Genomic DNA, 14,046 nt, shown 5'->3' on the forward strand with positions numbered 1-14,046 from the left:
ACATCATGTTTTTGGGAAGAAGATGGACAACTGAGTACATCATGTTTTTAAAAAGTTCATACATTCTGCAGAAGGGTTGGACATAAACGTCTAGTCATTCTGTACCATTGACACAGTGTAAACACCCGAGAACAGATGGTCCCTACTAGGGTGACCAGAGAGCAAGTGTGAAAAATCGGGACAGGGGGTGGGGGGTAATAGGCACCCATAGAAGACAAAGCTTCAAATATCATGACTGTCCCTATAAAAGCGGGACATCTGGTCACCCTAGTCCCTACCCTCAGGAGTTCTTAACCTATGAATGGACAGAACCCCCCAGGGTAGGGAACAGGGAGGAATCAGAAGGATTTTGCAGCCAAGTTTATCGCAAGTTGGGCTATGGCTAATAAACTATACAGCTCTGGGTTTTAAAGAGGGGCTTAAATGTAGACGAGATGAGCCGGGGCCACCAAACCAAGCAGGGGACGAGAGATGGATGCCACGAAGCAATGAGGTGAGCAGGGACTAGGGACGGCGAAGGCGAGGTGGGGTGGCCGGGCGGTGGGGGCTCAGGAGTGTGAAATAGCAGAGCGGGGCGAGGCAGTGGTGGTGGGATGCAGCGGGGGAGGTGACAAGGCTGGGGCAGGAGAAGGACTTGCAGCAGCTGGGGGGTGAACGGGCGCTGAGGTGCGCCGCGGCCAGGAAGGACCCGAGGTCGGAGCAGGCGGGGGTCCCACACGGGAGCCTTTGCCTCCGGCCCTACCCCACAGGGGGCGGGGCCCATTGGGCCCCAGGCTCCTCCCCGCGCGCCCGGTCTCCCCCGCCTTTCGGGGCCAGCACTTCCCGGGTCACGTGCAGGGGGAGCGTGAGTAGGAAGCGGGCGCGCGGCCGGAGTCGGATCCGCGGAGGCCGCCGGTCGGGCTGCTCGCGCCGCCATGAGCCGCGGCTGTTACCTGGCGCTGTGCGCGCGGCCCGTGCAGTTCGAGAAGGCGAATCCCGTCAACTGCGTCTTCTTCGATGAGGCCAATAAGCAGGTGCGAGACCGGGGGCCCCTCCCCCCACCCCGCCGGGGCAAAGACCCGCCTGTGGGACTAGCCCGGCGGGGCTCGCTGCCTGGGCATCGGGCGGAGGCGGTAGCCCCGGGGCCCGCTCCTCTGCCCCCGCCAAGGCAGGCGGCGCCGCCCTCGCTCCTCCCCGGGGCACCTCCCCGGCCCTGTGGCCATTGCAGCGGGGGTGGTGCCTGGGCTTGTCCGGTGCGAGGCTGGCTGGGCCACGGGGGCTTCGCCCGCCATCGCCGCTGTGGCTGTGGAGAGACGGCTTAAAAATCCTGCCCGGCCCGGCCCGGCCCTGTGAGCGGGGTCGGGAAAGCGCCGGCTGCAGCCCCAGCCTTGCAGACCCGTCATGGCAAGGTCCGAGTCAGCGCTGCCCTGGCACAGCTCGGACTGAGGGAGGGGTGGTGGCGGCGGCGGAGCGAGCGTGGGGTCCCTCCTCCTCGGTAGCTCCTCGCCCGGCCTCAGCGCAGCGGCGCCTTGGGTTTCTCACCCTGGCGCCCGGGTGGTGGTCTTGGTGCTAATCTTTCCCGAACTGTTCCTCTGAAAACGCTGGAATCGTCACAGATGGCAAATATAGAGCTGCCTCCTCCGCTGTGGCACTGGAGACAGGACAGCCCTAGGTGGCGGCGGATGCGGAGTCACGCCTGGGAAATCTAACCGGTGCTCTGGGCTCAGAGTTCTGGGGCTCAAGTATCAGAGGGGTAGCCGTGTTAGTCTGGTTCTGTAGAAGCAGCAAAGAATCCTGTGGCACCTTATAGACTAACAGACGTTTTGCAGCATGAGCTTTCGTGGGTGAATACCCACTTCTTCGGATGCAAGAAGACTTGCATCCGACGAAGTGGGTATTCACCCACGAAAGCTCATGCTGCAAAACGTCTGTTAGTCTATAAGGTGCCACAGGATTCTTTGCTAGTTCTGGGGCTGCTGCTCCTCCTCCATCACGCTCCTTGATTTATAATTTGAAGGCTAACTTCAAAGTAAAGGCTTAGTAACAATGGCCTGTGCTTGGAAAAGCTCACTCACCTGTGGTGACTAGGCCGGTTATCCCAGTGAATAAGGATGGTATTACAATATAGCTGGGTTGGTCCTAGGATATTGGAGAGACAAGTTCGGTGAGGTAATAATATCTTTTATTGGATCAACTTCTGTTAGTGAGAGAGACAAGGTTTTTGAAGAAGAGCTCTGTGTTAGCTCAAAAGCTTGTCTCTCTCACTAACAGAAGTTGGTCTGTTAAAAGATAAAAGATCTTACCTCATCCACCTGGTCTCTGTGATGATCTAAATGATCAGTTTTTACATAATTTAAGCTTTCACTCAAAAGAGAAATTTCTAGCTGTGAACTTCAGTCTCCAGTTTCTGCCACTCTTTGTGGTCACTAAATTTTCCATATGCCTCTGACTGCAGCCAGCATTTTTGTATCCACCTTTTGATACGACTATCCTGTGCCCCATCCTCCTTAGTGAGTGCTCTGTCCCAGGTACTTTTTTACCTCACTTTTGACCTCTAGCGAGAAGTTCTTCATCCTCTTCTTTGGTAAGAGCCACAAAAGGTTATTCTAATATCAGACTAGTTTTAAAAAAAATCTTAAACTAGTTTTTGAGAATAAAGAAAAAATCAAAAGTTAAATGTATTACCTTACATAAAATGTATTTAATAGTCTTGCTAGATAGGGTAAAATATGACAGTAACAGTTAATTGCAACTTACAGACTGAATATTATAAGAAACAGGAACTATGTTTTTCCGTGTGTGGACTGTGCCTAGCATACTGTTGGTGCTACCCAAATAATACATCTTGGAGATTCTTAGGTCTCGTCTCCACCTAAAGTTTTACTAGCATAACTATGTGGATAAGGGATGTGATATATATATATATATATATATATGCGCGCCAGTAGAAAATCTTAGACATAGTTATACCAATAGAAGTCACTTTATAGCAGTATAGCTTAGTTTGCTTTGCTGAACCAGAATAAATTATATAGGTCTAAGTCAGTGGTCCCCAATGCGGTGCCCGTGGGCGCCATGGCGCCTGCGGGGGCATCTTAATGCACCTGCGTCCTGGCCCCTGGAAGAGCACCTGCCGAAATGCCGTCAAATTTCAGCGGCATTTTGGCGGGGATGCCTCTCGATGACGATGCTTGTCGCCAGCAAGTGACATCATCGAGAGGCGTCGCTCCCGAATCTGGTCTAAGTGCTTTTATACTGGTATAACTGCGTCTATGCTAGGACATTTTGTTGCTTTAGTTATGGTGGTTTAGTTAAAGCAACAAAACTTTTAAGTGTGGCCAAGGCTTTAGAGCAGGGGTAGGCAACCTATGGCACATGTGCCGAAGGCGGCACACGAGCCGATTTTCAGTGGCACTCACACTGCCCAGGTCCTGGCCACCAGTCTGGGGGGCTCTGCATTTTAATTTAATTTTAAATGAAGCTTCATAAACATTTTAAAAACCTTATTTACTTTACATACAACAATAGTTTAGTTCTATATTACAGACTTATAGAAAGAGACCTTCTAAAAACATTAAAATATATTACTGGCACACAAAACTTTTAAATTAGAATGAATAAATGAAGACTTGGCACACTTCTGGAAGGTTGCCGACCCCTGCTTTAGAGGTTACATGTTTGGCCAGGGTTTACACTACCAAGTTTCAGAAGGGTAGCTGTGTTAGTCTGGATCTGTAAAAAGCAACAGAGAGTCCTGTGGCACCTTATAGACTAACAGATGTACTGGAGCATAAGCTTTCATGGGTGAATACCGACTTCATCAGACCAAGTTTAGTCAGCATAATTATGTTGGTCAAGGGTGTGAAAAAACCATGCCCCCAGATGACATAACTGTCAGCAAAATCCTCAGACCGCATCTACACTCAAAAGTAAAGTCGACCCTGCTATGTTGCTCAGGGGTGTAAAAAATCCACACCCTTGAGTGACATAGTTAAGCCAACCTAACCCCTGGTGTAGGCAGTGCTAGGTCAACCTACCTGCCATGTCTCCGGGAAATTGATTAACTACACTGATAGGAGAACCCCCCTGCTCACTGCAGTGAGTGTCTACATTGAAGTGCTGCAGTGTCTGCTGTAGCATTTCGAGTATAGATAAACTCCAAGTATAAATGCAGCTATGCTGATAAGAGTGCTTCTGTCCAAGTAGCTAATGTCATGGGAGATGGAGTTTTTCTGTTGACATAACTCCACCTTCTATCAGCATAAAGTGCATCCACACTAGTGGGTTCTCTCAGTATAACTATATCAGTAAAGCATTTGTAGTCAGGGATTTGGAGCAATCAAATTTTTCAATTGCTCCGCTCCAGCTCCGGGCACAAACCTACTGCTCTGCGCTCCAGCTTCGGGCTCCGCTTCAAAGCCCTGTCCTATTGCTAACATGTTAACTGTTAGGCTCCTTTTTCTCAGCTGTGACTCTTTTTATTGTTTCAGACCTTGTACTTGAGGTATTAAGCCTTCTTATTGTCTGACTTTAAAAAAAAAAAAATTGTACAAGAAACTTTGGGATGATGCACAGTTCTCCATTGTGTGCTCCAGTTTTCACAGTATTTGAACTCTGCATTATTACTAAGCCCCTTCCTTTTCAGTTTAAACAGATTAAAAAAAAATCCTGGGTTTTACAAAAAGTATTAATTCCTTTTTTTCTGATTTTCACCCTGCTTTTGTATCATTCAAATATATAAAAAATAACTTGCTTTATTAGCAAAATACAATACATTGCATGATATATATATTATGATACATTAGTACATTATATATATTACGATAATACATTAGTCTGTGTGTATATGCAAAGCTGCCTGTTGAATTAAGGCTACGTATTAATCTAGAAGATATACACAATAAATAAACAGGCATACACACAAGCCTTTAAGTCCCTGCACATCTGAATGTACTGATTAATCTGACGCCTACCATGTACACATTTCAAGCTGCTAGCACATAGCAGTTTAAAGATCTGACAAAATAAAATGGGAAGAAAACGAAAATCTGTATCAGAATACATTTTGGAGCACAAGGAAGTATTCAAAAGTTAAAAAAAAAAAAACAGGCGAAAAAGATGAAGTTGAGTATATGTGCTGCAAATGGTGTGGCCCAATTTATTAAATGTAAATATTTATAGGCTAATAGTTCTAAGTCTACAACAGTAAGCTCTTTGTTAAAATGAAAAGTTTTATTTGGGGATTAGAGATGTATTGTTTTCTTACTTCAGATGTGGCATTGTGTTTTGAGTTCTGTTTTAGTTCTGCAGTAAACAACATTGAATTCCATTAATCTGAGCATTAATCTACTGAATACTTCCTTCCCCCTCCCCCCTGTCCTTCTATCCACCAAAATAAACCCTGATATTTGCCCAGAAAAAATGATAGTTTTTTCCACTGATTTTCACCTGTTTTTGTTGTTGTGGTAATAAACACCAATAAATTCCTGGGAAAAACTAAATAAAATAAAAACAGAAAATGAAGGGCCCTAATTATTACTTTAATAGGGGCTTATTTGATTTCCTTTCCATTTGACAGACACAAATTTTCAAGGATTCCTTGGAACCTAGCTAGATACTCGGTGACTACATTACCCTTTTTCCATATCCCTGTATATAGTGCTTAAAATACCTAAATCCCTTGGAGTGCTATGAGTAAATGCCTCTTGTTGCTTAAGGTCACTTTGAATGCTAATTGGTGTCTCTCTTACTGCAGTGTTGAACAAAATATAATTCTCCTTTTAGTTGTAATTTTTAAGGTCACTCTTTTTACTTCCAAATATGACTTCTCTTGGACACTATGCTGTCTTGCTTGCCCTTATGATTGTAAAGAGACCCTTCCGAATGTGAACATATGTACTTGTCTGTGACAGACAGCTCTAGCACCTCTGCTCTGCCTAGCTTTCCTTAGCCTCAGCAAAGTCAAGTTTGCAAAAGTGATTAAATGTGATTGCTGCAATTCAGCACATGCTGCAGATGTGAAACTGAGGAGTTGTAGCTTTCCTAATAGTAAAGTGAAATTTTGACCATTAACAGGGGCAGGCACTGGAGCTATTTGTAGGGCAGAATGACCCAGAAGTAGTGGATAACACTACAACCTGATCAAGTTGCCGCTCTGCCTTCTGTTTGATAAGATAAAGAGATTTTATAGGCCAGCCTAAATAGATTTAAGGAGCTCAGACTTGGACTGAAACACAAATTTGAATTAAAATGTGTTTGTTTATTTTGGTGAAAGTTTGTATGATTTTTGGAAAAAGTGGCTAAAGTTGATTTAGCTTTTTATTACAAGTGTCCACACACAGACTTGCACCAAAATAACAAACCTGTTTTAATTCATATAGTTTGCTTTTTCAGTGCAAGTGTATATATAAACCAGCATTCCGTATTTCTAGATCTCAAATTATTGTTGTAGCTTTCTTCTGAATCCTCTCCGCTTGTCAACGTCTATTTTCCAGTGTGGAGACTGGAACTGGACACCATATTCCAGTAATGATCTCACCAAAATTGTAGGCAGAGGTAATACCAAATACCTATTTCCTTGTTTATTCATCCAAGGATTGCACTGGGCCATTTAGCTACACTTGGAGTTTTTGACATATGTCCTAATCAAAATATGAATTTTAAGTCTCCAAAGCAAAAATGCACTAACACACTATACTATATGGTCACAATCAGTGTAGAATTGCTGCTGTTATCTACTCTGCATAAGATGAATTTTTTTAAATTGCTTTTCTTTTTAGAGCTCATCCCTTATATTTGGGTAGAAAACCAAATGCATAGTTTTACAGAAATAAGGCTTGTTGGGACCATGATATGATTTGAGTTAGCTATGAAGCTGTGTCTTAAATTGCATTTTTTTAAAAATATGCAATTTTAACTCTTAGGTTTTTGCTGTTCGATCTGGTGGAGCCACTGGGGTGGTTGTTAAAGGCTTGGAGGACAAAAATCCCATTTCATTCAGGTATGATCAGCAAGGTATTTTCATCTGTATTCTGTACTGCTGTAGGATACCATTTGTGATCTTGTAGCTATCTTTTACTGTATACATCTCTTGGTTGTGCTCTAGTTTGTCATATTGGTGCAACATCCATAAAGTACTGTTGCTTTGTTTTAAGAACATATTTTCATTCAATAATAAGAATAATAACTATAAGTATACTTATTACCATGTGTGATCAATCAAGTTTTTTTCTAAAAGCAAAAAACCCCATTGAAGAAAATTGTTAATACTACATTATGGTTGAAAATTCAAACAAACCCAGAACTCAAGAGTTTAAAACAAACAAACAAAAAATGTGACTTAGCATAAGTTGTAATTTGGCATTATTGGACATTAGCAGTCATATGCACTTAAAACATATGAGGGCCAATGTATGGCAGGTGTGGGAACAATAATTTTGAATTTACCTACTTGTGCATTTAAATTCTCAAGCCATAATATTTCCTTAATGTAGATATTGCATTTTAATGTATCTTGTCTAATCTAACTCATATTTCTGTAAAATAGATGGCATCTTTTGTTAACGTGCTCTAAACTTCCATGAATCACAAATTTCCATGTGCCTGTGTGGCAGCAATACCCCAAATAAACTACTTATCTGTTCTGTATCTGTGGAAGAACACCTGTAAAAATCTCTGATTAAAGCTCTGTCCTTTTTCAGCCTCCTATTCACTAGGAAAACATGTATATTTTTATTAACACATCATAAATTATTAAGATAATGGCATTACAAGTAAACGTATAAAGTTTGTAGATGATACCAAGCTGAGAGGGGTTGCAAGTGCTTGGAGGGTAGGATTGAAATTCAAAATGATCCGGACAAACTGGAGAAGTGGTCTGAAATAAATAGGATGAAATTCAATAAGGGTAAATGCCAAGTACTCCACTTAGGAAGGAACAATCAGTTGCACACATACAAAATGGGAAATGACTGAAAGAGTACTGTGGAAGTGGATCAGTGGATAGTGGATCACAAGCTAAATATGACTCAACAGTCTCACAGTGTTGTAAAAAAAAAAAGCAAGCATCAGCAGGAGTGTTGTAAGAAAGACACAAGAAGTAATTCTTCCACTCTACTCCACACTGATAAGGCCTCAACTGGAGTATTGCGTCCAATTCTGGGTGCTGCATTTCAGGAAAGATGTGGACAAATTGGAGAAAGTCCAGAGAGCATAAAAAATGATTAAAGGTCTAGAAAACATGACCCATGGGGAAAGATTGAAAAAACAGGGTTTGTTTATTGTGGCGAGGAGGAAACTGAAGGGGGACAGGCTTTTAAGTATATAAAGGAGGAGGGTGAAAAATTGTTCTTAACATCTGAGGATAGGACAAGAAGCAATGGGCTTAAATTGCAGCAAGGAAGGTTTAGGTTGGTCATTAGGAAAAACTTCTAACTCTCAGGGTAGTTAAGCACTGGAACAAATTGCCTAGGGAGGTTGTAGAATCTCTGTCATTGGATGTTTTTTAGAAATAAGTTACACTTGTCAGGAATAGTCTAGTTATTAGTTAGTCCCGCCTTGAGTGCAGGGGACTGGACTAGATGACCTATTGAGATCCCTTGCAGTCCTACAGTTCTGTGATTCTATGATAAAATCCTAGTGTGGACAAGACAATTGTACATCTAACACATGTTAGCAGATCAGGATAAGCACTAGTACACGGGGGCACTATCTTTCAAGGCCATGAGTGCCTTCAATTCTGACATCAGTGGGATTTGCAGGTGTGTGGCAAATTCCAGGAAGTCCTCAGTGCCTTGTAGGTTGGAACCACAATCCATCTCTCTCAGTTGACTGTCTCTCCCCTAGTGTTTACCTTGACTTGCTGACACATGTTAAAATTACAACGGCTTTGTCCCCACTAAGATTTTTCTGCTTGTTAGTTAACATGATGATAATATATCTCTCCCCCCCCCCCCATGTGGCTGTGCCCTTTTACACTAATTTCAGAATCCACAAGTGTCCAAGTGCAGGTCTACAAGTGCTTAGCAATCTATCTTGCCAATTATTAAATAGTTTTAGAACACAGAGGCAAAATTACTAGTCCTGCAGTGTCACTGACGTTGAGAGTATACAGCACCTTTGCACAATTAGGCACAAAGTGCGCGTTCTGTTTTTTACATTACATTGAGCAATAGTTTTCTGTCATTCAGTTAGAATTAGAATATGAGCAAAGTTCATAATTCTTCCTTTAATTCCATTTCATAGTAGCAATAAGACCGTCAAGGCAGAGCATTTCTTGGAAGCTATTGAATCTTGTACATTGCTATAATCATTTGTAACTCCATAATAGACTTGATCCATTCAGTAATTCTTCAGGAATATACTGCCTGTTGTATCTTGATGCATTGATATTGGACCTTATATTTGTCTGGCAACTCTTGTAAGTTGTACACAAAAATATCTGCCTTACATTTTGCCTATCTGCTCTCTTTTTTGAGAAATAGCAGCTGTTAAAATTCTGTAATAAATGATTACATGATAGAAATATACTTCTACTGATTTTTGTGTGTGTAGAATGGAAGACAAAGGGGAAGTGAAATGCATCAAGTTTTCCTTGGGGAACAAGATATTGGCTGTTCAGAGAACCTCAAAGAGTGTGGTAAGAAATTTTGCTATAAACACAGAAAGCTGGAACTAGAACTCTGGCCCTTCAGGTCCCAAAACACAGGTCTCTGCCATACAAGCTAAAAGAGTTCCTCTGTCTGACAACCAAAGTAATAGTTTCCTGATCCCTTCTGTGACTGAGCCAGGAGTGATCGTCATCCTCACTCTCTGATGCACAAAAAGCTATTCTTTTTTCTGAAGATCTGATGACATCTGTGAATCCAAATAGTCACTCTTGCTGTCCAATCTGTGAGGGACAAACCCTTCAGGATGAGTGTCTGACCATTCTGAATTGAAATGTATTTCCTAGCTCTTCCCAGACTTTTTTTTTTTCCCCTGCTGAAGGAATGATTCAGCCTTAAAAGTGTAAACTCTTAATGAAAATTGATTTCGTCCCATGAAAAATTAGCTAGGAGACAGGATTATTTCTCCAAGTGGAAAAGAAGCATTGTAATGTTTTACACTAGTATATCTAATCCAAAATAGGCAGAGATGGTAAATTTACTTATCTCCTGTTTTGTTCTCATCAGATTCAGTGCTTCATAGTTGCTAATGTTCTAATATTACTTATTTCAGGACTTTTTGAACTTTATTCCAGACAGCCCTCAACTAGAATATACACAGGAATGCAAGGTATGTTGTGAATTCACTTCTTCAGTTTAAATGAAGTGCTAATACGAAGCTGGCTGTTTTGTATAGATTCTCTGAACCATTGATGCACATGAATAGTGACATGAGTGAAGTGTGCTCTCGGATTCTGTTATTAGTAGCATCTGACATACAGAAGTTAGTTTCCTAGTACATTTTTTCTGCATATTTTACGAAACCCTGTGTGGGCTGCCAGTGGGCATGACTTGGAGACCTTCAGCGCCAAAAGCATGAACCCTCTATTGCTTGATCTACAGGACCAATGAGAGAGACTCCCATTGACTTCGGTGAACATTGGAGCAGGCCCTAGATCCCTTAGCTGAAAGCAGCAAAATGACATAAATTTTGTATGTGAACCAGCTGCTAGAGGGAATGAAAGGACTATACTTCCGTAGTGTGGGTTACTCCACAGGACCATATACTGCCCCTTAGCTCAGACATCAGTGGGAATAGAGGATGCTCAGCACCTGGCAGAGTTGGATCCGCATTTCCTATTTGACTGCCCCAAAATACAATTTCTCTTTCTGTTTAGTGCTTCCCTCTGCACTTTGATTCTAATGGAAGTATTTGATAGCTTTTGGTAGAATAGTTAATGGCTGTAAAAATATGACTCAAACTAGTAACATTTTACAATTATGATGGTTGAATATGTTAGCTCTTACAAGCAGTTGTTTTAGAACTTGCACTAGTTGTCCCCTGAGTGGCGACATGTGCTGCTTCCACAGTACACCTCTACCCCGATATAACGTGACCTGATATAACACGAATTCGGATATAACACGGTAAAGCAGTGCTCCGGGGTGGGGGGCTGCGCACTCCGGCAGATCAAAGCAAGTTCGATATAACACGGTTTCACCTATAACGTGGTAAGATTTTTTGGCTCCCAAGGACAGCGTTATATCGGGGTAGAGGTGTATTTCCAGCCCTTTTTGGAGCCAAGCTCAGGGAACTGGAAACAGGAAATTGCTCGGGTATTGGTAATGCTAAGTCGCTAATGAATCCAGACCACTTTAGCACTGTGATCAAATAATTAATGTGAAATGATGGAGGTTTGGGTGAGTGTCTCTCTCAATCTGGTCTTTTAGGGACTATTATCCATATTACCCAGACCACCACTATGTTTGGCTCTATTGGACATGGAAGCTGAATTACATGCTCTCCTACAGTTTGTCCCGCAGTCAGGGTTGTGAGGATAAGAGGACAGCATAAGTATGCTTTTTTTTTTTTTTTTAAACCATTGCTGTATCTTTTATGGATTTTTTTTTAATCAAAAAGAGGATTTTAGTACTTTATAAATGTAAGACCATCTCTTCACAATAGCTTTCCAATAATAACAATGAAAGAATGGTTCAGCATGACATCTCTGTAGATAATTATTATAATAATAATGCATGTATTACTCTGTGACTGTGCAAGAGGATGGGTGCAAATACCAACAGATAGGCTGAAGAAGTATTTCAGGTAGTACTTGTGAAAGGTCCCAGACTGAGGGTCATAAAATAAAGACATATTGTTATGATTTGGTACCCTGCATGGCAGTACTTCTTGCAGTTATACAAATAATGGGTCTACCAGGCAAACCAAAGCTGAAATATACTAGGGTAGATGCAAGTTCCCAGATTCTTCACTAAAAGTTTACTAGTTAATAATTTTCTACTAAAATCTGTTTATATCTTTTAATAAAAGACCAAGAATGCCAACATTTTAGGATTTTGCTGGACAAGTTCTACAGAAATTGTCTTCATAACAGATCAAGGAATTGAATTCTATCAGGTAATCCAAATAATTGTCTTGTAAAAATGTGTATATTTGGAAATCTCAGCGTTACATTTTATTGTTGCTTAGAGGTCAAATCTCTTAATTATCTTGCAGTCCCTGGCTCTGAACTTCTTAGTTCTAGCCTTGAACTGTTTAGTATGATTATACAAGGAAACTGACAGCTAGAGATAAGGGAAAAGTTAATGTTTTATCCTGGAGAATTTTTTGATGATTTTGCTTTTAGAGAGTTAAATGCAATTTTTTTTGGACATTGTATATGTTGTAGTTTTACTATCACAACAACCTATTCATGCTATTACTGGAAAATATATTCCGGTGAGAAGGATTTAATTAATCTGTTTAGCAACTCTTGCTAAACCTCTTTAATTCTAGTAAAATTAATATAAATGTTAACAAATTTGAAATAATCTTTTTACTTCATGCAAAATAAAGCAGCAATATTTTTGAGTCATGAATTCAGTACTAAGTTTAACAGAGTTAATGCCCATCTGCTAAGACCATGTCACACCTGCCTATCCCTGACATGTTCCATATACCATCTTAAACCCATCTCCCTCCCATCTTGTCCTAATTCCTTAACTGCTGAGTTCTCCTCAGGCTTTTGTATTTAACTGGTGTGCTCTTGGAGTGAGCTACTGGATAAAGATTCCTCTTGCTGGTGATTAGGTAAATGTTTTCTGAAAATACTATTGGAGTGTGTTGATCATGTGGAGCAAGTGATAAGGCAGTGGTTGAATTAAATAAATAAATAAAAAACCCATACAATAAACTTGTGCACACTGGACTGCAGAACTAAATCATCTGTTGTTTCTCACTTGACTTCAGTGAGGTCCCACATGTACCAGGAATCTACCCAAGTGAAGCAACCTGTGGGATCACAGCCCACTATCATAAGAATTTTGGAGTAGGGACTGACTTCTGTATGTACCGCATGAGGTGGATTGATTAAAATCAGTGATATTAATGATTTAAATCAGCAAGCAGGGAATCTTGATTTAAATAATTGATTTTAATCTTGTTTTGTATTTATACTTATTTTCCTAAACAGAGGTTCATTCTCATTGATTGGTATAACCGTTAAAACTATTGATTTGCTACTAACTATAGTCTTTCCACTAAATTGGCTGGTATTATTTGGTAACCAGGAGGATATACTATATCTGTAAGCATTTATTTAAACAATTATATAACTTAACATACATTTTATTCTGATTCATACTTTTTACATCTTTTATGTTAAAAAATAGCAAATGACGCACTGTTTTTTTTTACTCATTTGTGTCAAGCTGCATTTGGATGGAAATTTGAATTACATTAAAAATGCACAAAAGCAATATTGTAAAATTTGCTTTTATTAAATAAAACTACCTTAAATGTGCTAGATACATAAGAAAAATAAGCTTATCAAAACGCGTTTTGCATTTAAAACTGATTTATTAAACAAATTAAAGTATTAACTTAAGTTAGTGAATTGACAGATTGTTTCTAGTCATCATGGGACAGATTTTCAAAGTATTTAGGAGCCTAAAGATACAGATATGTGCTTAAGGGGTTTTTCCAAAGCACCTAAACACCATGGGAGAGAGGCACCTAACCTGCTTAGGCACTTTTGAAAATTCCATTAGGCTCCTATCCGAATTGTTAGGGGCTTAAAGGTGTTTGAACATCTGGCCACACCGAGGTCCTTAAAAGTGTTTAGAACAGGTATGTCTCATCCTCTCCCAACTGTATTTTTTATCCATAGCTTAGATATGGATAAGCTTTTCTGCTTTTTTCCAACTCCCAGTTTCTGAACTTTGAACTAGTCCAAATGAAGAAAATAGTTTCTCTGCACCTGCTGACTAAACTGAAACCAAAAGAAATTAAGACAAAAGCTTTTTGCACAAGAGAAACTGAAAGTATTTGCATTTGGAAAAATGTAAACATCAGTATTTGCTGCATTTTAAAGACTGAAAAAAATATAGATACTTACTTAATGCAGTACGTGGCATTGTCATG

General features: G+C 40.7%; 1 protein-coding gene across 4 annotated transcripts in view; it reads left to right on the top strand.

Annotated features, from left to right (window-relative positions):
* Positions 1-812: 812 nt before the first annotated feature.
* The window catches only part of RMC1 (regulator of MON1-CCZ1), a 41,067-nt gene continuing 27,833 nt past the window's right edge, over positions 813-14,046 (top strand). For 3 of the 4 annotated variants that reach the window (XM_039522352.1, XM_039522355.1, XM_039522356.1), the window contains exons 1-5: positions 813-1,013; positions 6,903-6,979; positions 9,532-9,616; positions 10,198-10,254; positions 11,956-12,042. In XM_039522352.1, coding sequence (XP_039378286.1) covers positions 915-1,013; positions 6,903-6,979; positions 9,532-9,616; positions 10,198-10,254; positions 11,956-12,042 — 405 coding nt within the window. In that variant the 5' untranslated portion in view covers positions 813-914. The remainder of the gene's footprint in view (positions 1,014-6,902; positions 6,980-9,531; positions 9,617-10,197; positions 10,255-11,955; positions 12,043-14,046) is intronic. The other variant, XM_039522354.1, reaches the window with a different exon arrangement.

Source organism: Mauremys reevesii, linkage group 2 (genome assembly GCF_016161935.1).
Source record: "Mauremys reevesii isolate NIE-2019 linkage group 2, ASM1616193v1, whole genome shotgun sequence".
Taxonomy (NCBI): Eukaryota; Metazoa; Chordata; order Testudines; family Geoemydidae; genus Mauremys; species Mauremys reevesii.